This window comes from Elgaria multicarinata, chromosome 23 (genome assembly GCF_023053635.1).
Source record: "Elgaria multicarinata webbii isolate HBS135686 ecotype San Diego chromosome 23, rElgMul1.1.pri, whole genome shotgun sequence".
NCBI classification, from domain to species: Eukaryota; Metazoa; Chordata; class Lepidosauria; order Squamata; family Anguidae; genus Elgaria; species Elgaria multicarinata.
In genome coordinates, this window is record NC_086193.1 from 13069412 (window position 1) to 13095495 (window position 26084).

At 49.5% G+C, this 26084-nt stretch overlaps 1 protein-coding gene across 2 annotated transcripts in view; it reads left to right on the top strand.

Moving 5' to 3' along the window:
* Positions 1 to 2504: 2504 nt before the first annotated feature.
* The window catches only part of UPF1 (UPF1 RNA helicase and ATPase), a 38922-nt gene continuing 15342 nt past the window's right edge, over positions 2505 to 26084 (top strand). The window contains exons 1-14 of one of the 2 annotated variants that reach the window (XM_063147230.1): positions 2505 to 2983; positions 12899 to 13041; positions 14550 to 14639; positions 15779 to 15946; positions 16110 to 16290; positions 18067 to 18228; positions 19315 to 19399; positions 19600 to 19698; positions 20121 to 20232; positions 20342 to 20501; positions 21508 to 21626; positions 22980 to 23144; positions 24638 to 24752; positions 25078 to 25221. In XM_063147230.1, the coding sequence (XP_063003300.1) occupies positions 2711 to 2983; positions 12899 to 13041; positions 14550 to 14639; positions 15779 to 15946; positions 16110 to 16290; positions 18067 to 18228; positions 19315 to 19399; positions 19600 to 19698; positions 20121 to 20232; positions 20342 to 20501; positions 21508 to 21626; positions 22980 to 23144; positions 24638 to 24752; positions 25078 to 25221 (2016 nt within the window). In that variant the 5' untranslated portion in view covers positions 2505 to 2710. The remainder of the gene's footprint in view (positions 2984 to 12898; positions 13042 to 14549; positions 14640 to 15778; positions 15947 to 16109; positions 16291 to 18066; positions 18229 to 19314; positions 19400 to 19599; positions 19699 to 20120; positions 20233 to 20341; positions 20502 to 21507; positions 21627 to 22979; positions 23145 to 24637; positions 24753 to 25077; positions 25222 to 26084) is intronic. The other variant, XM_063147231.1, reaches the window with a different exon arrangement.

Sequence of the window (26084 nt, forward strand, 5' to 3'; positions counted from 1 at the left end):
GTTCACGGAGCTGCGTGGGAAATACTATTTTTACCGTGGACAGGCACCTTCATAGTTGCATAAGGTGGTATTCAGTGCTCATTCAACATGGCAGAGTACCTAGCGGTTGCAGGAGAGTAAGGGAAAGTCTCACGGCATGAGCAGAGGTCTGCTGACGTGTCACTGGTTGTCAGCCGTAGGAAACACAGGCAACAGCAATGGTAGTATCTCACCTAGACTACTGCAATCCATGGTACGTGGAGCAGCCTTTGAAGACTGTTCAGAAACAGCAGTTAGCACAAAATACAGCCGTGCATGTGTTGAATGAGACTGGATGAATTGATCATTTTTATTGCTATTTTGAAACAGGTATATACTGGCTGCATGTACATTTCTGCCGTTCAAAGAGCCGATTTCGATTACCACACTGGTATATCAACATGTGGGACCTTTTGTTCTTGGGGGGAAATTACACACCCAATACACCGCTGAAAAATGGCCGCTCACATAGCCAGAGTCATTTGGAGCTAAATGACTCCTATTTATTCCATCCTCAACCAGGATCCTTCCATCCAAAGACGTGCTTTGAAACGGAAAATATTCTGGACTGAGTTTAGGTCCATCAAGTCAGCAACCACAAATGGCTGTATCGGTAGACTGGAAACGTTTCTCCATACCCTGGAGAAGAATATTTTTCATATTTATCGGTCAGGACTCCAGTCCTCAATCTCCGGACTGAAAAAAGTCCCAGTATTCCCAAGCCAGCATGGGAGGTGTAGGACTTTTTTTCGGTCTAAACATGCGTGGGAATTTGCCCAAAGCATCAGAACCCTCCCAGAGCCATCAGGACTAGTAGCCACTGGTCGCCTTCTCCTCCTGTGGGAATTCATCCAACCCCATTAAAGCCATCCAAGTAGGTGGCCATCACCTACATCTTGTGGTAGTGAGTTCCATAGTTTAAACTCTGCCTTCTGTGAAGAAGTCCTTCCTTTGATCTGTCCAGAATCTCCCACCCATCAGCTTCATGGGATGGCCTTGTTGGGTTGTAGTAGTATTATGGGAGAGGGAGAAAAATGCCTCCCTATATCCACATTCTCCAAACCAGGAGTAATTTTTTTATTCCCACAGGGGTAGCTGTTGCTATTCTGTTGCAACAAAACCAAGGAAGACTGGGTCTTTAAAGACTACAAAATCGATTATGGCACAAGTTTTCATCAACCGGCGTCCATTTCACTGCATCCATGAAAGCCATAAAGACTAACCTCTTCCAGAAGGCCTATCCAGTGGAATTTTAGGGTGTTGTTTAGGATGTTTTAACAATGTATACTGTGTTTTTAATCTGTATTTTATACTTACTGCTGTTCCTCCGCCTTGATCAAAATGGAGAGGCGGGTGAGAAATAAATTATTATTATTATTATTATTATTATTATTATTATTATTATTATATGAAGTTTTTTGTTACACACACACACACATATAATATGTATGACCAGATCCAAAAGAGGGCAGGGCTCCTGCAGCTTTAACAGTTGTATAGAAAAGGGCATTTCATTAGGTGCTATTTGAATGCATGCAGCACCTGCTGAAATTCCCTCCTCATCACAACAGTTAAAGCTGCAGGAGCCTTGCCCTCTTGACCAGATGCAAAAGAGGGCAGGGCTCCTGCAGCTTTAAATGTTGTGATGAAGAGGACATTTCACCCATTGCTGCATAAATACATATGACACTTTAAATTTATTTTATTTTATTTAGAGCGGAAAAGCATGGTGTGGACATATTAATGCGCATTAACTTGCTCCTCAAAACCCTTTAGCCAATCACAATCCAGCTATTGGCTTTGCCCCGCCCTCCAGCCTCGGGGAAGGGGCGTGGTCTCTATGAAGGCCGTCAAATTCCAGATTCGCTCCGGCTGAGTAGCTCGCGCATGCGCGTTACTGCCACGGCGTCCCTCCCTCGCGCGACTCATGCGGGGTTTACTTTACGTGCCCCGTCATCTCCCCTCACGACGTGTAGCGTCATCTACGCCTGGGCGTCGAATGTATGCGGCGCGCCTCAAGAGTGACAGGGGAGAAGGGCGGGGTTGAGTTGGCCGTGAAGCCCCCCCCTCCGCAGCGTCCTCATTCTGATTGGCTAATCGGCAGCGTCCTCTCCCGCGCTGGTTGGGCGGATCCTCCTCCCTCCCCACCCCTTCCCTAAGTTTCCTCGCCGATTGGCCCTTTCCTCCCTCCTCTCCCGCCCTCCCTCCTCTCAGGGTGAAAAACGATTGGGTAGCCTCTGCGTCTGTCCTTGTGCAGCGTCCCACCTCTTTTCTCACCCTTTCTTCCTTGGCTCGCCTTAGCCCCAAAAAACGGGGCGGAGCCGGCCCGCTGCGTGGCCGTTGGAGGCGGCGCGCGCACTCCACGCAGGCGCACGTCCGCGACGCCCGCGCGCCGGCACGCGTGCGCAGTGAAAACTATTCTTCTCTCCTTTCTGCCTCCCCCCCTCTCCCCGCGCGCTCCTTCCTGCCCCTCTTCCTGGCTCGCGCCACTCGGGCAGACGTTAGGCCGCGCGCTTATTGGCTGGCTCGTCCCAGCGCCCGGGGAACGGTTTGCGGCCTAGCGTGCCGCGCAGGCGCAGAAGGCCCGAGGCTCTGAGGGGGGCCTGTCGCCGTCGCCGCCGCCGCCGCCCGTCCTGAGGGGAAGGAGCACCGAGGAGCCGCCGCCGAAGACCTGGAGGACCCCGCCGCCATCATGAGCGTGGAGGCGTACGGGCCCAGCTCCCAGACGCTGACTTTCCTGGACACCGAGGAGGCCGAGCTGCTGGGCGCCGACACGCAGGGCTCCGAGTTCGAGTTCACCGACTTCACCTTGCCCAGCCAGACCCAGACGCCGCCCGGGGGAGGCTCCGCAGGCGGCGGAGGAGGCGGCGGAGGCGCGCCGGGAAACCCGGGAGCCCCAGGAGGAGGAGGAGGAGGGCCCGGCGGGCCGCCCCATGTCGTGGCGCCGGGGCAGCTGGACGCCCAGGTGAGGAGGAGGAGGAGGAGGAGGAGGAGGCCCCGCCAGGCCTGGAGGGAGGGAAGGAAGGAATCGCCGGAATCAACACACGCGCAAAACCCATTCCCGTATGTGTGCGTGTGGATTTGGTGACACGTGTCAACCGCGGAAGAGGCCGGAAGGAGCGAGTGCGTGCGTGTGCGTGCGTGTGTGTTTAAAAACGGGAATCGGGGCGTGTGTGCACGTGGGTGTAAGACTTTGCCTCCCTTTCCTCTCTCCCCCACCTCTCTTTCGTGTGTGTATGTGTATGTGTGTATACACGTGTACGCAAGCACGGCATGTGTCTGTAGTCCTCATGGCGAAAAGTCGGCTTTTCTAGGCAGGAGGGATTGGGGGGGGGCTCTTGTTGGCACGTGGGTGTAAGTCTGTGCCCAACCCCACTCACTCTCTCTCTCTCTCTCTCTCTATATATATATATATATATATGTGCTGTATTTATGTGTGTGTGTGTGTGTATGCGTGAAGGTTTACACACGCACATGCAAACGTGTCATGAATCTGTGTACAGGTAGCCTTTTGCCGTGAAAAGTAGGCTCTTCTAAACGGGAGGTAAAAGGGATATTGGGCAATTTGTAAACCACCCAGAGAGCTTTGGCTATGGGGCGGTATAAAAATTAAATAAATAAACTGTGAGCATGTGGCTCTAGGCCTATGTCCCCCTTTTCTCCTCCTCTCTCTAAATATACATATTGTCTGTGTGTATGTGCCTTGATGCATGCAAACAAATGTGTCATGTGTAGCGTGAAAAGTAGGCTTTTCTAGACAGAAGGTAAAAAGAATATTGGGCAGCTGTGTGAGCACATGAATATAGGTCTTCACACACACACACCCATTTCTCCTTCCTTCTCTATATGCATTGCATGTGTGTATATAATGTACATATACACACACGCAATGTGCTGTGTCAGATGCACACAAGCAAATATGCCATGTATCTATGTATACTTCTAGCTTTCTGTGGCAAAAAGTAACCTTTTCTAAACAGGAGGTGTTTACATTGTTATTTCTGTATATGTATGTATTGCGTGTATAATGTACCGCATGTGTGCCAGGGTGGTATGAGACATGTATCCTATCATGTCTTGTGTTTCTGTTTCTTAAGTAGAGCTATTTGTGGCTAGAAGACATTTCCGGAGGGGTAGCTGGGCTGGTCTGTTTCAGTAAAACCAACAAAGTCCTTACCCACTTATTATGGGATAGGCTTTTAAGCGGAGACACATGTCTATATAGTTCTGTCTATATACAACGTGTGTGTGTTATGACTATGCTGACTGGGAATTATGGGAGTTGCATTTCAACACATCTGGAGAGCCCCAGGTGGGGGAAGACTGGAGAACACATTGTATACACTTGTGGGTATGTGTGGATATTACATACAGTACGGGTGTACATCATGTCTTTTGGTTAAAAGCAGGTTATGGTGGCTTTTTAGTGGAAATTAGTCCCAACTAATGTTAGTTTGATTGGGCCAATGTGTACCTCTTTGTGGCTTTGGAGGAGATGTTGGAAGAATGTTGTTTTGTGTGTGTGCATGTCTATATTAGCAAGGAAATATTGGAGAAGTGTAACAGTCTTACAAATACACACACACGCACACACGCGCGCGCGAAGTCACTAGTTTTTATTGTTACTAGCCTGCCTCTTCTATACATAACTTTTAAGCTGCAATCCTATATGCACTTACTGGAAACTTACTTCTAGGGTTGCCCTGGTTGTCATTTTGTGAGTTCCAGAGCAGAGACCCAGCTCTCTCTCAGTTTCCAAAGTTTCCCTGTCAGGTCACCTGAAGGCAACTCTTACTAGCCATAGAGGACTGGGTGCATGATTTTTTGCAAGAGCAGAATATAATTGTGAATAACATTTAAAATAGTGAATTAAACAGTAGATTATTTGTGTACGTAGAATCTGGGGAGAAGAACAAATGTTGTGTGGCTGTAACGGAGGGGGCACTACAATGGAAATTAAGGGAAGTTGCATCCTTCCTCAGCCAAGGGCAGGGTTTCTTATCAAATTATGTAAGGGATATATTAATGCTGGGGGGGAAATGCAGTGTGGATAGAGCAGCGTCAAGATCAGTAGTTAACTCTGAGTAACTAGGTGTGGTTATAATCCGGAGGCAAGGTGTGTGCATGCATAATGAATGCATCTTAGCCAAGCAAGCGCCCTGGCTATTAAGAGTAGATTTCCACTCTGCTCTCTGGATTTGCTCTGCCCCTCAGCCTTCCTTGCAAGGTTTCTGGAAATTTAATCACCTCCTGCCGGACAGCTTGAGGCCTGTCGTATCTCTTTTAGAAATGCTTCTTTAAGGGTAAAACATCACTCTGTACGTGAGTTTTCACAGGTGCACTGTGTTGACTTTGCAGCTCCCTTTTAAGAACGGGTTTAATCGCGCTGCAAGCTCAGTTTTCACCTTGTACCTCCTCCATTGTGCGCTGTGAAAACAGACCACGGCGTTTTCTCTCTCTCCCTCTCTTGGCCAGGCAGTTTCAGGAAGGACTTCATGGTTGTCCCCATCCGGCTCTTATCTTTGCCCAACAGTTGGTGGCGAATGTTACAAAACACTCACGTATGAGGAGTGACATAATACGAGAGCAAAACTTGCTGCAGTGTTAATTAATGCACAGTTTCCTCTGATCGACCACCCAAAAAATCCTCCATGGAGTATGTGTGCAAATAATAAGTAGTTCTATTTCCATGGGTGTTGGGGTTTATTCAGACGTAAATTTGAAACCTTTGTGTCTCGTTTGCAGAAACCCTGTGCTGTGTGTTAACGAACAGGGGTCCGCAAATTCAGTAGCAACCGGAAACTTTAATCCTGTTGGTTGACAGGGAAAGACATATATTCCGACAGCAGCGTGAAGGTTTTGAAGTACTTATCACAACACAAGGGATTACAGTTGGTAGGTTCACATATAACGCTAACCCATGATGGGCCACTATGTCCTTTCTGCAGAGCATGGGTTCTCAGAGTGGAGTGTTTGGGGCATCATGGCTGGCGGAAACATCTCACAAACCCATCTTGGGTTCCGCCAGAAAATGAACCATCATGGCGTTGTGTGAACCCAGCCGCTATCTCTAGACTGCCGTGTTCTGTCTCCTGATGGAGCGCGGCGGCGTTAGTGTCACGAATCGGATGGGAAGTTTCCCCCCTGCACGCACCCTGCTTGTAACTGCTCAACTCTTTAAAAACAAACACCCCTTGTTGGGCAGGAGGTACAGTTCAATGCCGAACCTGAATAAGTTGCCCATCAGTATCTTAGAATAGCTGGTCCACAGTTTAATATCCGGATGTGGAAGTAAAGAGGTTCTACTGCCTTCGCTGTCAGTAACCTGGACCATCAACATTTCTCTCAAACTCTGTTTGCTGCATTTGACTTGCCTTAACTGGGCCTTGGTTGGTGATTTTTCAGTCTTTCAAGAGGCCTTTCCCCTTTGCTTTCGAAAGGAGGGGAGACCAAGCCCTAATGCAGAATGAGCATTTGGGTTGTGCCTTGCGTATTTGATCCCTGTTTTTGGAAAGCCTTTTCCATGTGAGTGTTTTTAAAAACAGTCGCTGTGTGGTCAGGTTATGGTGATGCAGGGTTTTCCCAGTACTAGCTGCCTCCACCCCTGAGCGCCAGAAGGACAATAGTTCCGTCTACTGGTGTTCACTGTTGCACAAATAAAACTCTACCAAACCCCGACCATAGCGAATAAAACACTTTTTCTTCCTTCCAAAATGTTGCCTCTTTTTTTTTTTAAGCAAAAGTCTGTAGCTGAACAGAATCCAATTATCTCTTTTGAAAGAGTTAAACGTAATAGATGATCACCCTGCCATTTCTTGTAGTTATGTGTGCAGAGATTGGCTCAAAAGAAGTGCGTGAGGAGCCCTGCTTCCCCCACAAAATCCCTCTTCCAGCTAAGAAGTGTTTTGGGACAAGGCCCTACAGACTGGTCTGTTCAAGAGATGGTGCAGAGGTGATCTTGTCAGCTCTTTTTTGACACCCCCCCCTCCAATAGCACCTCTATCATGTTGAAATCCATATTGTTGGATGGCACATTTTGTCTTAGGAAGAAGGCGAACAAAATTCGTTTCCTTAATCTGGTAGCAAATCTCCACTTTTGCATGCTTTTCAGTAGCTGCTCAGCTTGATTTTCTCTTTCCTGTTGCTCAGTGACTTCTATTTCACTCTTTCTGTGTGTCATTGTCCCTTTACTTCTGTTCTTTAGGGAGGATTTTAATGCATCTTTTAGTGTTTCAATTAATAGACGTTTAATCTGATCACATGTTACACTTCTAACGAGGCCCCAACTCAGGATGTAGCAGGGGAAGTACTATAATGGAACATTAAAATGCCCCCTCTTCTCCTATCCAAAGCTGAAGTGAAGGCTGTGTTTTTATACAAGGATATAACACACTTCCTCTAAGAAACTCAGTGTGATGTGCATCATTTTCTACACAGACACACACAACTTATTAAAACATTTGTATCCTGCCCTATATCATTAGGACCTCAGGGTGGCGTGCAGATAAAATCAAACAGTATAAAACAAATAACGTACACACCTAAAACATATTAAACCATTAAAATGCTAAAAGCAGTTAGAAACTTTAAAAGCATTAAAAACAATTAAAGCTATGGGCAACTTTAGCCCTCGAAGTCTTTGCTAAAAAGCCAGGTTTTAACTTGCCACCGAAACGAAGCCAGGGAGGGCGTTCCACATCCTGGGTTGCCTCAACCCTGTGAGGTAGGTTAGGCTAGGAAATATTGACTGGTCCAAAGTCACCAAGTGAGCTTCATAAGTGAGTGAGGATTTGAACGTTGGTCTCCCACGTCCTAGTTGAGTGCTCCAGTCAGTCCTGGATCCAGGAGAGACTGTATGTGTATCTGAGGATATTTACGTACCTGTGAGTGAGAATACATGTGCGCTTTCCTTCTTAATGTGACCCCTTGGTTAATTCTGGCTGGATGGTGGGTGTTCAACCCCTTCTGGTTGGGGTTGCACTCCCCTTGAAGGAGCAGGTTCGTAGCTTGGGGGTTCTCCTAGGTGGCCTCAGTGGCACGGAGTGCCTTCTACCAACTCTGTTTGGTGGCCCAGCTACGCCCATATCTGGACAGGGATAACCTAGCTTCAGTCGTCTATGCTCTGATAATCTCCAAATTAGATTACTGCAATGCCCTCTATTTGGGGCAGCCTTTGAAGACGGTTCAGAAGCTGCAGCTTGTGCAAAATGCAGCGGCCAGATTCATAACTGGAACCAGAAGGTTTGAACATATAAAACAGATTCTGGCCCACTTGCATTGGCTGCCTGTACGTTTCTGAGCCCAATTCAAGGTGCTGGTTTTAACCAACAAAGCCCTACATGGCTTGGAACCACAATACCTGACGGAACGCCTCTCCTGACATGAACCTGCCCATACCCTGCGCTCAACATCTAAGGTCCTCCTCTGAGTGCCTACTCCGAGGGAAGCTCGGAGGATGGCAACAAGGGAGGGGGCCTTTTCAGTGGTGGCCCCCCAATTCTGGAAAGATCTCCCCAATGAGGCTCGCCTGGCGCCAACGTTGTTATCTTTTCGGCTCCAGGTCAAGACCTTTCTCTTCTCCCAGGCATTAAACAGCATTTAACAACATATGCTAAGATTTGTTTGTTTTTTAATGGACCCCAGAACTGTTGTTGTTGTTGTTTAAATGGATGCTGTTATTTTATACTGTTGTTTTTTATGTTTTTTATGGTTTAAAATTTTGTATACTTTTTAATGTCCACTGTTTTTAACTTTTAAACTTTTGTAAACCGCCCAGAGAGCTTCAGCTATGGGGCGGAATATAAATTTAATAAATAAATAAATTGAGAATGAGCAAGGCCAAGCAGGAGGTCAGTACTTGAGCGTGTCTCCAGCCAGCAGGATAATTAAACACATGCAAGACCTCTTCCTACTGATACATACTCACTTTTCCTCCACATAGGCTGGGGGCAGAGGGGAAAACCATGTCTAGGGCCCAAAGGTTTCCTTCCATCAGTCCCCAAGAACAGACCCAGGTCCGAGGGTCACTGCTCCAGTGGGGGTATAAAATCCACAAGTTCCACTCCAGTTTAAACTAGTTGTTCCCCCTTCTCCGTAGCTTTCTAAAATTAGCAGCTGGGGTGGGGGGCTGGTTTCCTCTGTTATTCAAGCCCTGGCAAGGCCTCACACATTAATACTCTTGCCCCTTTCTTCCAGGCAAGAAAGAGGAGTGAAGGGTCTCGGGATGGATCGAAATCCATTGTGTGCGTTCAAAAATAGCTTGTAATTTTTTAAAAAACAACTTTAAGTAATGGTGCTATTTTAAATGATGTGAAAGGAAACTTGGATTTAGTACAGATGAGAAGCAGAATCATGATGAACTGTCAAGCTCCTGGGTGCCAATGAGTTTCCGGGTGAAGTGTAAAGTGTTGGTTATCACCTTTAAATCCGTACAGGGTTTGGGTCCAGGCTACCTGCGGGATCGCCTTCTCCCCCGTACAATTCACCCCGCACACTCTGGTCCTCTGGGAAGAAGCTACTTCAGTCAGCAAAGACTAGGCTGACAACCATTACCCAGAGGACCTTCTCTTCGGCTGCTCCCAGACTGTGGAACGGCCTGCTGGAGGAGACAGTCCTTTAGCATTTAAAAAAGCAATAAAGACTGATCTATTCCGGCAGGCCTATCTAGGGGGATTTTAGAATGTTTTTAGGATGTTTTAATCATGTATGCTATGTTTTTAATCAGTTTTTAATGTGCTTTATATTCACTGTTGTTCCCCGCCTCGATCCAAGTGGAGAGGCGGGTAAGAAATAAATTATTATCATTATTATTGGCTGCTTTTCAGTGTAAGAGAAAATCAGGGTGCCGGGGGGGGGGGGAATATGACTTCTAAGGTTAAGCTCTATAAATGGCACGAGCCAGTTCGCACCTAATGGCTGCATATTGTGGGCTAATTAGTTCTTAGGTTAATTTTAGGCTGTTTAACCCACAAACGACCCAAAGTGCACGTCAAGGAGCAGCCTATAGTAGGGCTGCATCGGAGGCTGCATATGGAATTCGGAAATGCAGCCCTGCGAATAATTGGTTTATTAACCGAGGATTTGCTGCCGTGACCAGTCCTAGAGTGGGTCTTAGCTCAAAAGCTGTGGAGTTGTTATTGATGCTTTAGGCAGCCTTTGACTTCAGGTTCTCTGGTTGCCTTGTTTGTGCATTTTGGGTAGCAGATAGACAATGCCTGGTTGAGGCTCCTGAGGGGAGTTTGTGCATTTGTAGGAGATTAATTCGGCAGGTTGTGCAGTTCTGTCTGGGTTGGGGCCTATAAAAGGCGGCCCTGGTGAGTTGTCTCAGCCTCTGTATGTTGTCTAACTTGTTCGTGATGATGACAGGACTTTATTTCTTGGCTTCTTTAATTATGATGTCAGTAATTTTCCGAGGCTGCAATTTATCGAGAGCTCAGCTCATATCTTTTCTGGCTTGAAAAGGGACAAAGGTTTTCTAGCATATTACTTGTGTTAATTAATTCACCAGTCCCAGGATGTCTGTTTTAAGTCACGGGGTTTTCCTTCCCCTATTCTCCCCCTGCTTTTTTGTAATGCCTTGTCTGGTGAAGAGATCTGCACATCTCAGAAGCTTGCATGTGTTCTGTGAATCTTAATAAAGGTATTTTGGAATCTTCCTTATGGCCAGCATGGCTACCATTGCTTTTTTAGGGTGCCTGTGCTATCCCCCATCAGCTGTTTTGTGAATGGCTACTGTTCGTAACAGCCTTGTCACTCATTTTCCTCTGAGCTCACTGTTGACAATTCCCCTCTCTAACAGTGTGTCCATATACCTGTAACTCAGAACAAGGCCTCGTGCTTCCAATGACGTGGACTGTAGCCCACGAAGGCTTATTGTGCCATAATGACTTCGTTAGTCTTTAAAGCGCCACAAGACAGCTTGTTTTAGATTTAAAGCAGTTATTTAAGCAAGGCTTCAAGCAAGGCTTCGGTTGCTTTTCGTTCTAGGGAGGGCTGTGTATGAAAGAGCGCTTTGACTCACTCCTCCGCAAGCTGAGATACAAGCAATGATGGCGGTCTGTCAGCCCTAGCTGTGGCCCTCTTAAAAGTGAACTTGCCAAGCAAGGCTTGAGGCTGAGGAGCTGCAAAAGTTGCCCTGCTTGCTGAGCAGGTGAAAATGCTGAGAGGTGTGGGCTTTTCCCAAAAGCTCCTGCCTTCTTTATTGCCGCTCAGGCATCCTGTGACTTTCGGTCTCTAGTTAGCCTCGTGCCTCAAGTAGTTAAGGATCAGCCCAAGGGAGGGCAGGAACCTCGTGTGGCGTGTGGCTTGTTCCGATAAAGTCAGGCTTAGAAAGTTAGAAAGTTGAAGCGTCTTTGTTTTGGCATGCGGGGCTGCCCTGAGGAATGTGAGCGAGCCGTGACGTGTGATGACCGAGGGGGATTGCGCTTTGAGACGAGGGGCAGCAGTGCGGAGAGCCGGAAGGAATAAGGCTTGTTGGGTGGATGGCGAACTCAGGTTATTTATTTATTTTATTTATTTAAAATAATAAATAATAGCCTGGCCCCAACCCTAAACAGCTTGGGACCAGGCTGTCTGAAGGAACGCCTCCTCCCATATGTATCTGCCCGGACCCTAAGGTCATCCTCAGGGGTCCTTCTCCGCGAGCCCCTGCCAAAGGAAGTGAGGCAGGGGGCTACCAGGAGCAGGGCCTTCTCTGCTGTGGCACCCCGGCTGTGGAATGAGCTCCCTAAGGAGGTTCGCTTGGTACCTACAGTATATGCTTTTAGATGCCAGGTGAAGACCTCTTTATTCTCCCAGCATTTTAACAGTCTATAAATAAATTTTAACTCAGTGTTTTAAATTTGTAATTTTGCATGGCTGCTGTTTCTATCTGGTTGTGCTTTTATATTGTATTTTATATTATGGTTTTATACCGTTGTTTTATACTTTGAATGTTTTTAATTTTTGTGACCCGCCCAGAGAGCTCCGGCTATTGGGCGGTATAGAAATGTAATAAATAAATAATTTAGAGTATTTTTATCCCACACCTCAACCAAAAAGGCTCTCGGAGCCTTTACATTCTAAAAAAGACATGACACGCAAGGAAGAGGGGGTGGGGAGGGAAGAGGGAGAAAATGAAAAGAAATTAAGGACACTGTTCAGGCTGGTGGGAAGGCTCTCCTCCGCCCTCTCATCTCCCGATGGAAAGGCAGACCAACAGCTCGTTCTTCTTCCCCACAGGGTCAAGATGACAGTTAGCCCTGTGTGTGTGTGGTGTGTGTGTGTCCCCAACTGAAGCAGGCTCTGATGGTCTCTGCGTGCTCCCGTCTCCCTCACTTCTATATGTAGGGCCTGTTCAGACAGCATGCTAAGCCACGGTTAGGCCACCAACTCTTTTGCAGCAAATGGTGAGTGAGCTTGTTTACACCGTGGTTAGGTAGCCACCATGATTAGGAAGGGTTCACACGGCACGCTAAGCCAGAAGGCTTAACCACCGTGGCTCAGCGTGTCATCTGAACAGGGTCATAGATATATTTACTTGCTGCTTCTTTCTAAAAGGGCCATGAGTTATTTTTTTTTTTAATCTGGCATTACAGTAACGAATCGTGTGCCTGCTTGTTAAATAGCCACTTGCTTATGGTATGTAAGAATTGTCTCCAGGCGACCAAGCGGGCAGCCTGCTCAAATACTTTTTGGACTAACAACTTACTTGCAAGGTTGGAGACTGCTGCGCCTGGCGAGGTCCCTCACCCCACTCGGGCTGGCTGTGTTGGGTGAACGGCAAAACGCCCTAGATTGCCTGAGTTCATGCCTGCGTGCGCGTGACATTGAAGCCGTTTCCCTCCTCGCCGTTGCTTCTGTGACTCTGGGCTGCGTGACTGAACGGCCTGTCTTGCTCCAGGTCAACGGGCCTGACGGCATCCTCCAAAATGGGGCGGTGGACGATAGCATGCCGAAGACCAGCCAGCTCCTTGCAGAGCTCAATTTTGAGGAAGATGAGGAAGACACTTACTACACCAAGGACCTGCCTGTGCACGCCTGCAGGTAAGCTGGTGGGGCCTGCAGCAGGGGGAGCCGGATAGAGTCTCCGGACCACAGCAGAGTGTCTCCACGTGCCCCGGGAGCCATGCCCGTCCTAGCCTCTTCTACCGTGTTGCCGCTGTCCCCCTACTGACCCGCTCTAGCAACTCCCTTCTCAGGCTTCCGGGGCCTACTGGTGTCCTCACCTACAGCTTTGGGCAGGGAGGCTGGGTTTGCAGGTGCGATCTCTGTCCAGGTGACAGGAGGTTTTGAATTTGGATTGGGCTGAGCCAAAGTTCTCTTTGTGATCCGAGATCCCTGCTCTTGGTGGTTCCACATGGACCTGTGGTCGGGTTGGAGTCCCACCAGGAGAAGAGCCTTCCGTGTGGTGGCCCCCTTCCTATGGAATTCCCTGCCTTTGGAGGTCAGGCAGGCGCTAATGTGGCATTGCTTTCTGTGCCTCCTGAGAACATTGTTGTTCCAGGAAGCTTTCCCTGAATGACCAGCCACGGTTCATTGCTTTGAAATCTTTGGATAGGGAGTGGTATATTAAATAAATAAATAAATAAATAAATAAATAAATAAATAAACAAAATAAGATGAGGCACCAAACCAGACAGCTTGGGAGCTGTCTCCCACTCCCTTCATTTCAGCACCTCTCCTGCAGTCCCCTCCCTGAACGCCAGGAAGAGGGGCCCTCTTCTGAATCCTCTCTGGCTGTGTGCGTGAGACCCTTTCCCCAGCTCGGAGCACCCGATCACCCTGGAAGCTGTTGCCTGCGGCACTATGAGAGCTGTTGATGCATCCACCAGGTTCAAGCTGCACCCCTCGTCTTCCCCAAGCTTAGGGGTTGTGAGCCACACATAGTGAAGTATTGCTCCGATGGCCAATTGCCTTTAGATGGCTAGGCATCAAAATGGGTTATTTATGGGTCTTTCAGATGGCAAGGGGTGAGGGAGGGAGGGGGGCTATTATCATTTAAAACATATACAATTAAAACATAAATAGAACTATACACAAGTTTAAATATAATTAAACCCACTGTAATATTTTTTTAAAAATCCAATGAAAACATTCAAAATTGCTGAAGTTCCCTAAGGCTTTCATAGGAAAGAAGCAAGCCTGTTTTCTTCAGCCTGCTTCATTCGCCCTGTTCTTTCTGCCCCGTTCCACCAAGCTCTCGAATTCTTCACCAGCTCGCTCCCCTGGGCGTAAGGTGGCCTCTGGCACAGCATTCTGCTTTCTTGAACACCTTCGCATGCTGCGGTGTTTCCAAGTTCAGGGCCGAGGGCTTTGGCACTCCAGCGGCAGACGCGTCCAGTGGTCAAGGCGCAACTCGCACTGTGATGGTGCAGAGGACTTTTCTGCTCGGGCCAGCTCTTCGCCGCGCAGAGAAATGAAGAACGCAAAGCATTTTTCCACAGCGGTTTCGTATCAGATCAGCTTGTGTCAGGGAGGATTGGGGGAAAACACCCTTATTTTTCTTTCCTTTGAAGCAAAACAAACTTACGGTCTCTCTGTGTTCTCCTTAGCTACTGCGGCATCCATGACCCAGCTTGTGTTGTCTACTGTAACACCAGCAAGAAGTGGTTCTGCAATGGACGTGGGAATACATCCGGCAGGTAACTCCGGAACGGCGATGCTAGCTTATGTGCTTCTCCTCTGTTTCCTGCCTGCTGTGACTGGCAGCAGCCTGCCAAGATCAGAGGGCCCCTTCCTTTCTTCCCACCTCTCAGTGGGGAGGCCAGAGATTGGATCCGGGACTTTTAACATTTAATGAATTCATTTTATGAGGCACCACCGGGGGCCTAGGCATCCCGAGACAGCGTCCGTCATACACGTATCAAATGTCAATATTTCATAAAACAATTGCCACGAACACACAGTAACTGCAGTGCAAGGCACAGCTTAAAAGCAGCCGTCGAAGTCAACAACACTGACAGTTCAACATGTTATCGTTAACGCAAATTAAATGGCTAAGCACCAGATCAAACGATAGCAGCTTTTTTCACATCAAGAAAAGCAGTACAGAACATGTAGGCTGTTTGAAGGCTTGCGACATTATACGAGCCTCTGTTGGAATACATTACGGGAAAAGGGGGGGCCACGACTAAAAAGGCCACCTTTCCTGTGCTTGTGCTGGTGGGGTGCAAAAGCGGCCCTCTGACGACGATTTCAAAGCACGGGCAAGTTCATACGGCTGTAGGTGGCCCTTCGCGTAACCTGGTCCCAATCTATGCACCATCGTGGAATGCAAGTATTATTTCTGTAAGGAGCCTGTCCCCAAACGCGTTGGGCTGTTATTTTCGGCATTGGTGCTGCTGAGAACGCGTTCCTCTTTTTAATAATAATAATTATTAATTATTTCTTACCTGCCTCTCCATCTGGATCAGCCTTCCTCAACCTGGGGCGCTCCAGATGTGTTGGACTACAACTCCCAGAATGCCCCAGCCAGGCTGGGGCATTCTGGGAGATGCAGTCCAACACATCTGGAGCGCCCCAGGTTGAGGAAGGCTGATCTGGATTGAGGCGGGGAGCAACAATAAGTATAAAATACATTAAACTGAATTAAAAACATAGTATAAACCGTTAAAACGTCCTAAAATTCCACTGGATAGGCCTGCTGGAATAGATCAGTCTTTATAGATCAGTCTTCTGCGTTCTTCCTGGGTTTGGTGCTTCTCGCTTGGTTTCGGGTGCTCCCCTCTCCGGGTTTTGCCGTTCATCCCCGGTGCGCTTTTTTTGGTCTATGTTTCGTCAGCCACATCGTGAACCACCTTGTGAGGGCGAAATGCAAAGAAGTGACGCTTCACAAGGACGGCCCTCTGGGCGAGACGGTCTTGGAGTGCTACAACTGCGGCTGTCGCAATGTGTTCCTCCTGGGCTTCATCCCCGCCAAGGCGGACTCGGTGGTCGTCTTGCTGTGCAGGTGAGAGAAATGCCTATGTGTGGAAGCAACTTCCTGGGCCGTGACGGGCACCCTCTTGCCTTCGGCAGCCTTAACGAACGATGAAAACATTTGCTTCTTTGTTTTGCTCCTTTTCTCATTCTTCCTCTTGCCTAATATTTTCTCTGACATCTTGGTTACGCAGGCAGCCGTGTGCCAGTCAGAGCAGCTTAAAAGATATCAACTGGGACAGCTCGCAGTGGCAGCCTTTGATCCAAGACCGCTGCTTCCTGTCGTGGCTGGTCAAAATTCCTTCTGAGCAGGAGCAGCTGAGAGCGCGGCAGATCACCGCTCAGCAAATTAACAAGCTGGAAGAACTCTGGAAGGTGTGTGTGAGAGAGGGAGGTCGATCGTAGCGGGAAAGACGGTGGAGCCGGAAAGGCATAGAATCACAGAATAGTAGAGTTGGAAGGGGTCTGTAAGGCCATCGAGTCCAACCCCCTGCTCAATGCAGGAATCCACCCTAAAGCATCCCTGACAGAGGGCTGTCCAGCTGCCTCTTGAAGGCCTCTAGGGTGGGAGAGCCCACCACCTCCCTAGGTCACTGGTTCCATTGTCATACTGCTCTAACAGGAAGTTTTTCCTGATATTTTGTCGTCCTGCTCTAACAGTCAGGAAGTTTTTTCCTGACATCCAGCCAGAATCTGGCTTCCTGTCACTTGAGCCCGTTATTCCGTGTCCTGCACTCTGGGAGGATCGAGAAGAGATCCTGGCCCTCCTCTGTGGGACAACCTTTTAAGTCTTTGAAGAGTGCTCTCATGTCTCCCCTCTGTCTTCTCTTCTCCGGGCTAAACATGCAGTCTCTCCTCGTAGGGCTTTGTTTCCAGACCCCTGGGACACTGGGCATAGAACTCAACTTCCAGAGAATCCCAGTTTGCTTTTTAAAATCAAGTTTCTAGCCCTTCTCGCTGTGACGATAGGCTTGAACAATCAAAGTCTGTGATGCCGGGGACGGGACGGGATAAGAGTTTCAGTTCTTGGGAGTTCAGCGCTCGCTCGCTCGCTCGCTCCTTGCACCTTCTGCCCGAGTAGCAAAACCTTAGGAATTCTGCCTTTGCTATAGTGCAGAGCTTGGGCTGTCTGGGTGCAGAATTTTTAAACGCTTTAGCAGGAATAACACTGTTGTAGGCAGCTGGGGAGGGTTTCTGCATGACCACCCCCCCTTAAGATATTTGATAGTCTGAATCGACCACCCTTTCCAATCCACCAAAGTCAGCAGTCCACTCAAGCCCACGTAGTTTGGTGTAGCCACCGCGGCTCAGAGTGCTTTTCACCATCTTCGGTTGGTTCGCCAACTACGGCCTCTCCTGGACAGGGATAGCTTGGCCACAGTGGTACAGGCATTGGTAGCCTCAAGATTGGATTACTGCAACGTGCTCTGTGTGGGGCTTCCCTTCAAGCCGCTCCAGAAGCTGGAGCTAGTGCAGAATGCTGCAGCTCAGCTGTTGTCCGGAGCTGCCCCTTTCCAGCATGTAACTCCTCTGCTGAGGGAACTGCACTGGCTGCCAAGGCCAGGTTGACGGTTCTTGTACTTGTGTACAAAGCCCTAAACAACTTGGGACCAGGATCCCTGAGAGACCTCTGCCTTCTCCCCTACCAACCTGCCCAGTCACTGAGGTCATCCAAGGGCCTGCTTCTGGTGATTCCACATAGACCCATCCTCTGATTGGAGTCCACCAGGGGAAGAGCCTTCAGCATGGTGGCCCCCCTCCTGTGGAACTCCCTGCCTCTGGAGGTCAGGCAGGCGCCAACTTTGTACTCCTTTCAGCGCCTCCTGGAAACATCATTATTCCAGGAAGCCTTTCGTTAATATCCAGCCACGAGTCGCTGTATTTGCTTCTTTTAAAATCTGTTTTAAGTGTTTTATTCTGTTTTTATTTTTTGTTTTATCTTGTACACCGCTCCAAAATTTTCGGTGGGGGAGCGGTATATAAATACTCTAAATAAATAAGTCATAAGTGTGGAAGGAGATCTTCAGTGTCCGTATTGGGGGCTGCTGTCCCTAGCTTTCCCCCTTGATTGAGGCAGGCCCGCTGTGAAGCCAGGTGAGTTGTGGTGTGGCCTCGTTCAGCCGCTGAACGCTCTCTTCTCCGTGACGGCAGGAGAACCCATCCGCCACCCTGGAGGACTTGGAGAAACCCGGCGTAGACGAAGAGCCGCAGCACGTCCTCCTCCGATACGAGGATGCGTATCAGTACCAAAACATCTTTGGGCCTCTGGTCAAGCTTGAGGCAGACTATGACAAGAAGCTGAAGGAATCCCAGGTGAGGTGCAGGATGGCAGAAGCGGCTGCGGCTTCAAAGCCGCCGGCCCGGTGGTCATTGGACTTGCTTGCTGGGTGTTCCTTTGGTTGAGGCCCCCTATTTGCATCGGGCAAAGCGCTCTGGGCTGGAGAAGAGTGGATGTCCTCTGTTCCTTGCAGTGCGAGAGAGAGTGTTTTTACTAGCTGTTTCAGTTGCGTCCCGGCCTATCCCGAATGGCGTACACGAAGGAGGGGGATTTATTTTCCCTGTGGGTGGGGTTCATCCTCCCAGGAGCCTCCTTGGCCTTCGGTCACAAGACCGCTGGACAACTGCGGCCAAGTTATTTTGGGGCAGCGGGAGAGGAAGCCGGCTCCCGGGCGAGCGATCCGTCCAGCCTCCTTGTGAGTGATGAGTAGAGGAAGAGCTGCCTTTGGAAGGAAGGAGGAAGAGCGGCTCTTCTGGATCCTACGTTGAGATGCTCTTTTCCTTGACACCGTTTCTATCGGGTCGTTTGGCATTCCCGGTTAGATCTTCTGACACCAGGCTTCGTGTCATGACCCAGGAGTCCAGCAGTGACACGGACTCGGAGGTCAATGATCCGGTGGTGCCAACAGAGGAAACTCCAGGTCTGAGCACTGCTGCAGAGACCCCGGAGTCCCAGTACTCGACCAGCACCCTCTATAAGAGCCCCACCTTCCAAGACCTTGTGCTAGGCATGAGGTCTTGGAGAGACGGAGGAAAGCTAGGCTACGAGCCAGACGCCTGTCCCTTGAAGACTTCCAGCCTGAGGGAAAGGGTGGAGACTGGGACCATAGCGTAAAAAGGCTTCTGTTTGACCTCGACCTTTGTCAGACCCCGTTGCTCACTAGGAACTCTCCTGGGCACTGCAATGTTCTGCTTTGCTGCCCTGGTTCCCGCTTCTTCTTGGCCAAGAACAGGACACTTAGCTCTGAAGTATCACCAGGGAGCGTTAGCAGCCCTTCCTGGGGTCGTTCAAGCCAGGAGCCAGCTCTGTAGCACCAGGGTCCAGGAAACAGAAAGCTCCAGGTTGGCTGAGGGCCACGCCTTGCCCGTGTGTAAAGTTGGGATCTCTTCGTTTACGTTTAGACCCAAGACAACATCACCGTGAGGTGGGATCTAGGCTTGAACAAGAAAAGGATTGCCTACTTCACCTTGCCAAAGACTGATTCAGGTCAGAATGGAAATTACCAAGGTTGACGAGCCAAAAAGTTTGGTTCAGGAGGACTTTGGAAAGGGTGGGGGGCAGATGCTGACCACACAGTGTCACTGCTCAGAAAGGGGGAGAGAGCTTCGGCTATTGGGCGGTATAAAAATGTAATAAATAAATAAGGGCGGGCTGGATGTCCGTAAAGCTTCTCCCTGCCTCCACAGATATGCGCCTGATGCAGGGCGACGAGATCTGCCTGAGATACAAAGGGGACCTGGCCCCGCTGTGGAAAGGAATCGGCCATGTCATCAAGGTTCCTGATAGTATCCTTTTAAGTTCATGAGAGAGTAAGGAGGGCTTGGACGGACACTTCACGTGGAGTCCTTGACGTGCCGACTGCAGGCATTTGAAGCAGAATTATGGGGGGGCCACAGGCTTCTCTTTCTCTGTGCCGTATCTCAGAATATCATCCAGTCACGTAAAAGGAAGTAAAAGGCCTGGATGTGTGGCTATTCTCCCCCCCCCCCCCCCATTCTTCCTCTGAGGAGGTCTGAGCAGCTTACATGCAATTCCCAGGCTGGTCTCTCATCCAGACCGTTAACCAGGGACCACCCATGTCAGCTTCCACAGCGGAAACGCCGCGTGACGTCTGCGCTCTGGAGTTGCACCGCAAGAAAAGGTCCAGGGAGGCGGGCGGAAAGAAACGTGCCGCTGTTCTGGGCAATTGCTACTTAACACGGTTTTGAAGATTACGGTGACGAAATTGCGATCGAGCTGAGGAGCAGCGTGGGTGCTCCTGTGGAAGTGACCCATAACTTCCAGGTGGACTTTGTGTGGAAATCGACGTCCTTTGACAGGTGGGTGAAGCCTTTTCTAGAAGGCAGGAACCGGTTGTGATGGGCCCTGCAAAACGTTTTGGCGGGGGCTGGTGACACGACGGTGTATCACAGCGTTTCCGCCTTTCAGAATGCAGAGCGCCCTCAAGACGTTCGCCGTGGATGAAACCTCTGTGTCTGGCTACATCTATCACAAGCTTTTGGGTCACGAGGTGGAGGATGTCATTATCAAATGTCAGCTACCAAAGCGCTTCACGGCACAAGGACTTCCTGACCTCAACCATTCTCAGGTAACCTTATCCTGTCCCACGGCAAAGGCAGGAGTTGGAACAGAGAGACAGCGAGAGCGTCAAGTGTCCTTTTCATGCTTTTTTATTTTTTATTGTGAATTTAACAAAACAGAACAGAAAACAAATCACGGAGAGAAAAAAAGACACACGCATAGAAATGTTGGGTGTGTTTTCTCTTCATCAGATACGCCATTATTTTTTAAAAAGGTAGAGAGTTATGCATAGGTTTCAAGAAAAGCAGACCAAATACCCATGTATTTATCCACTCGCACGTGGTGGCATCTATATAACACCCTCTCAAATGTTGATAGCGTTGTCCATTGCATTGAGGGAGGTGAACGTTTATCCTTCCAAAGTAATCATATACCGTATTTTTACGATTGTAAGACGCCATCGATTGTAAGACGCACACTAATTTCAGTACCACCAACAGAAAAAAAAACCCTAAGACACACCCGTGATTCTAAGACGCACCCCATTTTTAGAGATGTTTATATGGGGGAAAAAGTGCATCTTAGAATCGAAGAAATAGGGTAAGTCTTTTAGCTGTCATAATGGCTCAGAAAATCTCTTTGCACTGACCCTGCGTTAACTTCCAAGAAACCCGGTAGGCAGTTCAGAAGGACATGAGCTTCCTTCCGTATTAAAGACTGTTTCAATACAAAGTTTATCCTTATTATAACCTCCTCCCAAAAGGGAGTAACTACTGGGCATTGCAAAAACACGAATTAAAGAAGCATTAGGTGCGTTACATCTCCAACAATTCTGCAAATTAGACCAAGCTTTATTAAAAAGGTGTTGCGGCGTCCAATAAACCCAAAACAATTTTTCCTTGTGATGAATAAGGCGTAGCCTAAGATCAGTCGAAGCTTCAGGTACAGACATGAAGATAACGATCCATCGACTAGGCAAAACAGGGCACTCCAATTCTCTGCCCCATCCCTGTCTTAGTCCGTTTCATAACCTGTGCTCAGCCTCTGTGCATTCACAATCTCCTCCTCCTCAGGTGTATGCGGTGAAGACCGTCTTGCAACGCCCCTTGAGCCTTATCCAGGGCCCCCCGGGGACGGGCAAAACCGTGACGTCGGCCACCATTGTGTACCACCTGGCTCGGCAAGGAAACGGGTAAGGGCCCCAGAGCAGAGGGCGTTGAATCTTCCTCGCCAGAAAAACGTGCAGGGCTTCCAGGGCGGGACGACCGCTGCTAGGACAACCGAGCTTACATTTACAGAGCGTTTTCTGTTTATATAGCACTTTCCTTAAAGCTGCACCTGGGACCTATGGTCTGGTGCAGATGAAACACTCCAAACGCGTAACCGTGCTTGCAGTCTAGTTTGACGGTTTAGCTAGAAGTCATAACAAAGCAAAAGAAGATTCCAGTTTGCGCCCCCAAATTAGCTCTCTGTTTCCTAGCTTCCAGCCCAGGTAAGGGCCTGTCCAGATGACACTTCAGGTTCTGGTGTTAGCGAAACTGTGGTGCTCCGGGGTTAGCGCTAACCACAAGCCGTGCCGTCGCACACAACACTTCAAGCCATGGTTAGAGCTGCTCACCCTGCTGCAGGCCGACGGTGGTTCGTGAGAGAGCAGGGTCTAGCAAAACGCATCGTGCAAGACCCCTTAAACCCTGCTGCTGAACCAAAAGCCTTAACCTGCAGGTTTTAAGGTGTCTTCTGAACAGGGAGAGGCGGAAGGGGAAAGCACCACTGAAGCTGAGCAAGGAAGAAGAAGCGAGGCTCTGGTGCTGCTTTCAACAGTAAAACTGGCTTTAATGTGGGTTTTTTAAAAAAGTTTTTCTTGTATCAAAGATGCGCTCAACGTTTCGGACTACTGAGGACCCTTCTTCAGGACCTGTAACGCAAAATGTTTGTCAAGTATTCTTTTGGCGTTCTCTTGTGCGAGGCAGTGGCCCCTCTAGAATAACGGTCTGTCTGCATCCAGACTGGATTCTCAGTAATCCGAAACGTTGAGCCCGTCTTTGATACATTGTCAAGAAAAGCTTTTTCAAAAAACCACATTAAAGCCAGTTTTACCGTTGAAACTAGCACCGGAGCCTCGCCTCTTCTTCCTTGCCCGTCTTCTGAACAGGCCCAGAGGCAGCCAAGTTTCTAGCTCTCATGACCATGGAGAGAACCCCAGCCCGCGTTTTTCATTATCAAACAGCAGGAAACTTAATCACAGTTAGCGAGCCGCAGGGTCATGGATTCTGTTTCTTCTCAAGCGGCCTTATTCCCTCTGACAGCTTTAATCCTGCTTATGGAATGTGCCCGCGCTGCCCTTCGCAAGAGTAACACAAGCCAGGGCTTTGTAATCCTTCCCATCTCTTGAGTAACGTTAGAACAACGGTTTAAAGTTGAAGCCGGCGCAGCCCTGAACCGTGATGAAGAGCAAAGGGGGATCTTTCGTGGGGCCCGGTTGTTTTGTCTTGAATTCCCGCCTGATCAGTGCTTGTTTTCCCCTCTTTCCCGCTCTCTTTCGAAGGCCCGTGCTGGTCTGTGCCCCGAGTAACATTGCCGTGGACCAGCTGACCGAGAAGATTCACCAGACGGGGCTGAAAGTGGTGCGTCTGTGCGCGAAGAGCCGCGAGGCCATCGACTCGCCCGTCTCTTTCTTGGCGCTGCACAACCAGATCAGGAACATGGACAGGTGAGACGCGGCCTGAGAAGGTTCGCTCTCCTCATCCCCTGGATTGCCTGCCTGACACCAGCAGGGCTTTTATTTGTTACACTGCTAATTCCATCAGCCTGGACTTGTAAACCTCAATTTGCCACTGCTCAACCAGATGCCAGCCTTCCCCACAATGTGGCCAAGGTCCCGTATTTGTTAGGGCTGTGCTCGGCTCTGTTTCGGTTCCCCGAATCTGGAGCGAAGCGACCCGATTCGCCTCCGCCAAAGGCAGATCCGAATCGGGTCAGGGGAGCTGCGGATCGAAGTGAAGCAGTTCGCCTCAATACAGAGCTCCGAACATAGGTCAGTGGGGGGGAGGGGGGCTCACCTGGTGCTGCCGCCGCAGTCCATGCGGCAATAGCAGTGGAGCCAGGTAAGGGGGCAGGAGGGAGGGGGGCTTACCTGCCTCCGTCGCGGTCTGGTGGTGGCTTCAACTGAGGCCCAGGCCTCAGTTGAAGCCACCGCCAGACCGCGATGGATGCAGATAAGTGGGGGGAGGGGGCTTACCTGCTGCCGCCGCTGGGGGAATGGGGGACAAAATCTCAATCCGGTCCTCCAGATCTCGCTCCGCAGAGCGGGGGAGGGTTGGATCGACCTGAATTGGTTCGGGCCCGATCCAGAAGTTCCGGATCGGGCCACGAAGCGGTTCGGGGTGTGTGTGTCTGTGTAAAGCCCTAATACTTGTGGCCTCCCCGTGTCCTTCCAAAACGTAAAGCCCTCCCGGCTTCCTTAGCCACCTAAAAGGAGTTACAGCAAGACCACGCCAGGTGGGTCCTGCCCTCCGCTCCACTGCCACAGCCAAACTTCCACTGAAAAAGTCTACTAAACCCGGCGCTGAAATCCGTCTCCGGAGACGATGCAAAACCCCCCCGCCGTTACTGCAAAACGTCCCGCCAGTTCTCTCTCCGGAGCAGGCCTTCCCCAACCGTTTGCCCTCCAGGTGCTTTTGCATTGCAACTTGCCATTGGTCGTGCTAGTTGTGGCTGATGGGAGTTGGAGGCTGGAAACATCTGGAGGGCCCCAGGCTGGGGGAGGCTACGCTGAGGGACCCCTCTGAGAGGGCATCCCGTTGATGGGAAACTCTCTCTAACAGGACTGACTTCGTTAAGCATTCTAGGCCCCAGATCGACATCTCTTTATTTTCCTGAGCGTTTAGTTCTTTAGCAAACAGTAAACTTGGATATATATTTTTTACCTGAAGATCATTTTCAGGCAGGCCTTTTTTTTAAAAAAAAACCCCACTATTCCCTGATGCTCGTATTTATATCGCTGCCCAAGTGGTGCCTTTATTTCCTGCCCGCCGCTTCGCAGATCAATTTTTGCTTGTTGCTTCATTTTAATTGTCATGTCTTCATTGATCGTTACCCGTAAAAGCAGGATACCGCTTCTTTAAACAGGAACTTTTGTCGGGCCTTGGGGGTTTAACTGGAGTATTCTAGCATCACCAGTGTCTGTGTGTGCTTTCTTCTCAGTATGCCTGAGCTCCAGAAACTGCAGCAGCTGAAAGACGAAACCGGGGAGCTGTCGTCTGCAGACGAAAAACGCTACCGGGCGCTGAAACGGACAGCTGAGCGGGAATTGCTGATGGTAAAAAAACAAGACAGAAAAGGCCTCTTACTGGCTTTCCCTCTCGCAAGTCTGGGGCTGGCAGTTGCTCAGACCGAGCGAGTGGCTTGTGGCCAAATCCATTCGCTGCTGGAGACTGAGTCTCATCCGTGTTCACCCTCAGTGCAACAACTCCAAAAGGACTTTGATCAGGAAGAATCCCCGTGGGTCCAATAGATATGACGAGGGAACCTCACCCCATAGGTTTCGCACCCTCCCAGGGCTGCCGTTTGGGGCGGGGATGGGCGCTTGGGACCCCCACGCAGGCCGCCCTCCTCACATTCCGCGGCTTCGTCTACCCCCTTAGAACGCCGATGTCATTTGCTGCACGTGCGTGGGAGCTGGCGATCCGAGGCTCGCAAAAATGCAATTCCGCTCCATTTTGATCGATGAAAGCACGCAGGCGACCGAGCCCGAGTGTATGGTGCCCGTTGTTCTGGGGGCAAAGCAGGTGAGGTTGGAGCAGCTTTAAAAAAACACACCAAGGAGCCACCAAGTGGGTTAAAGAGCCAACGGGTTCCAACTGCTTATTGCTGTCTTGATATCCCCGTCGGCTTGGGCACGGGCGGTTTTTCTGAAGCGTTTGTCTTTCGGCAGGAGGGTTTTAATGATTCAGGGCCTGTAACATCTGAGATTGAGACCTGCCCCCCCCCCAAAAAAAACTTCATCTGCGTTTAAATTCAGCGCGTGTGCCGGGGCTGGAGGTGGCGTCCAAGGTTAGGGAAGGGATGGCGCTAGGAAAAAGCGTGTGAGGGATGGCTGTCGAGGCGGAGGGTGTGTGTGAAAGGGTTTTAAAAATCGACAGGCAAGAATCCGGGCAGTTGTGGAGAAGGGCAGCAGGCAGCGTCAAATGTGTTTTACATGTTAACTGGTGTTGTTTTTAATGTTTTTAAATTTAGTATATTGATTTTTAACATTCGGTCTTTTTAATCCAGTCTTTTTAACCTTTGTAAACCGCCCAGAGAGCTTCAGCTATGGGGTGGTATATAAATGTAATGAAATAAATAAATAAAGGAGGGAGAAATGCGAAGCAAGCGGAAGAAAGGCACGAACAGGGAGAGTGAGACACCGCAAGCCTTTAACTGGTTAATAATTCCAGTATTGTAGAGGCTTGTAGAGAACAGGGGCAGGGTTGCTGATGGAGAGGTTGCAGGGTTGCTGATGGAGAGGTTGCAGGGGAGGGATTGTGCAGGGACCGTTCTTCTGTAGCAGCGGCCGTTCCAACCCTGCCCTCCAAGGCGTTTGACTGCTGACGGAGACGGAACGAACGCGGCTGCGATCTTGTAAATAATAATAATAATAATAATAATAATA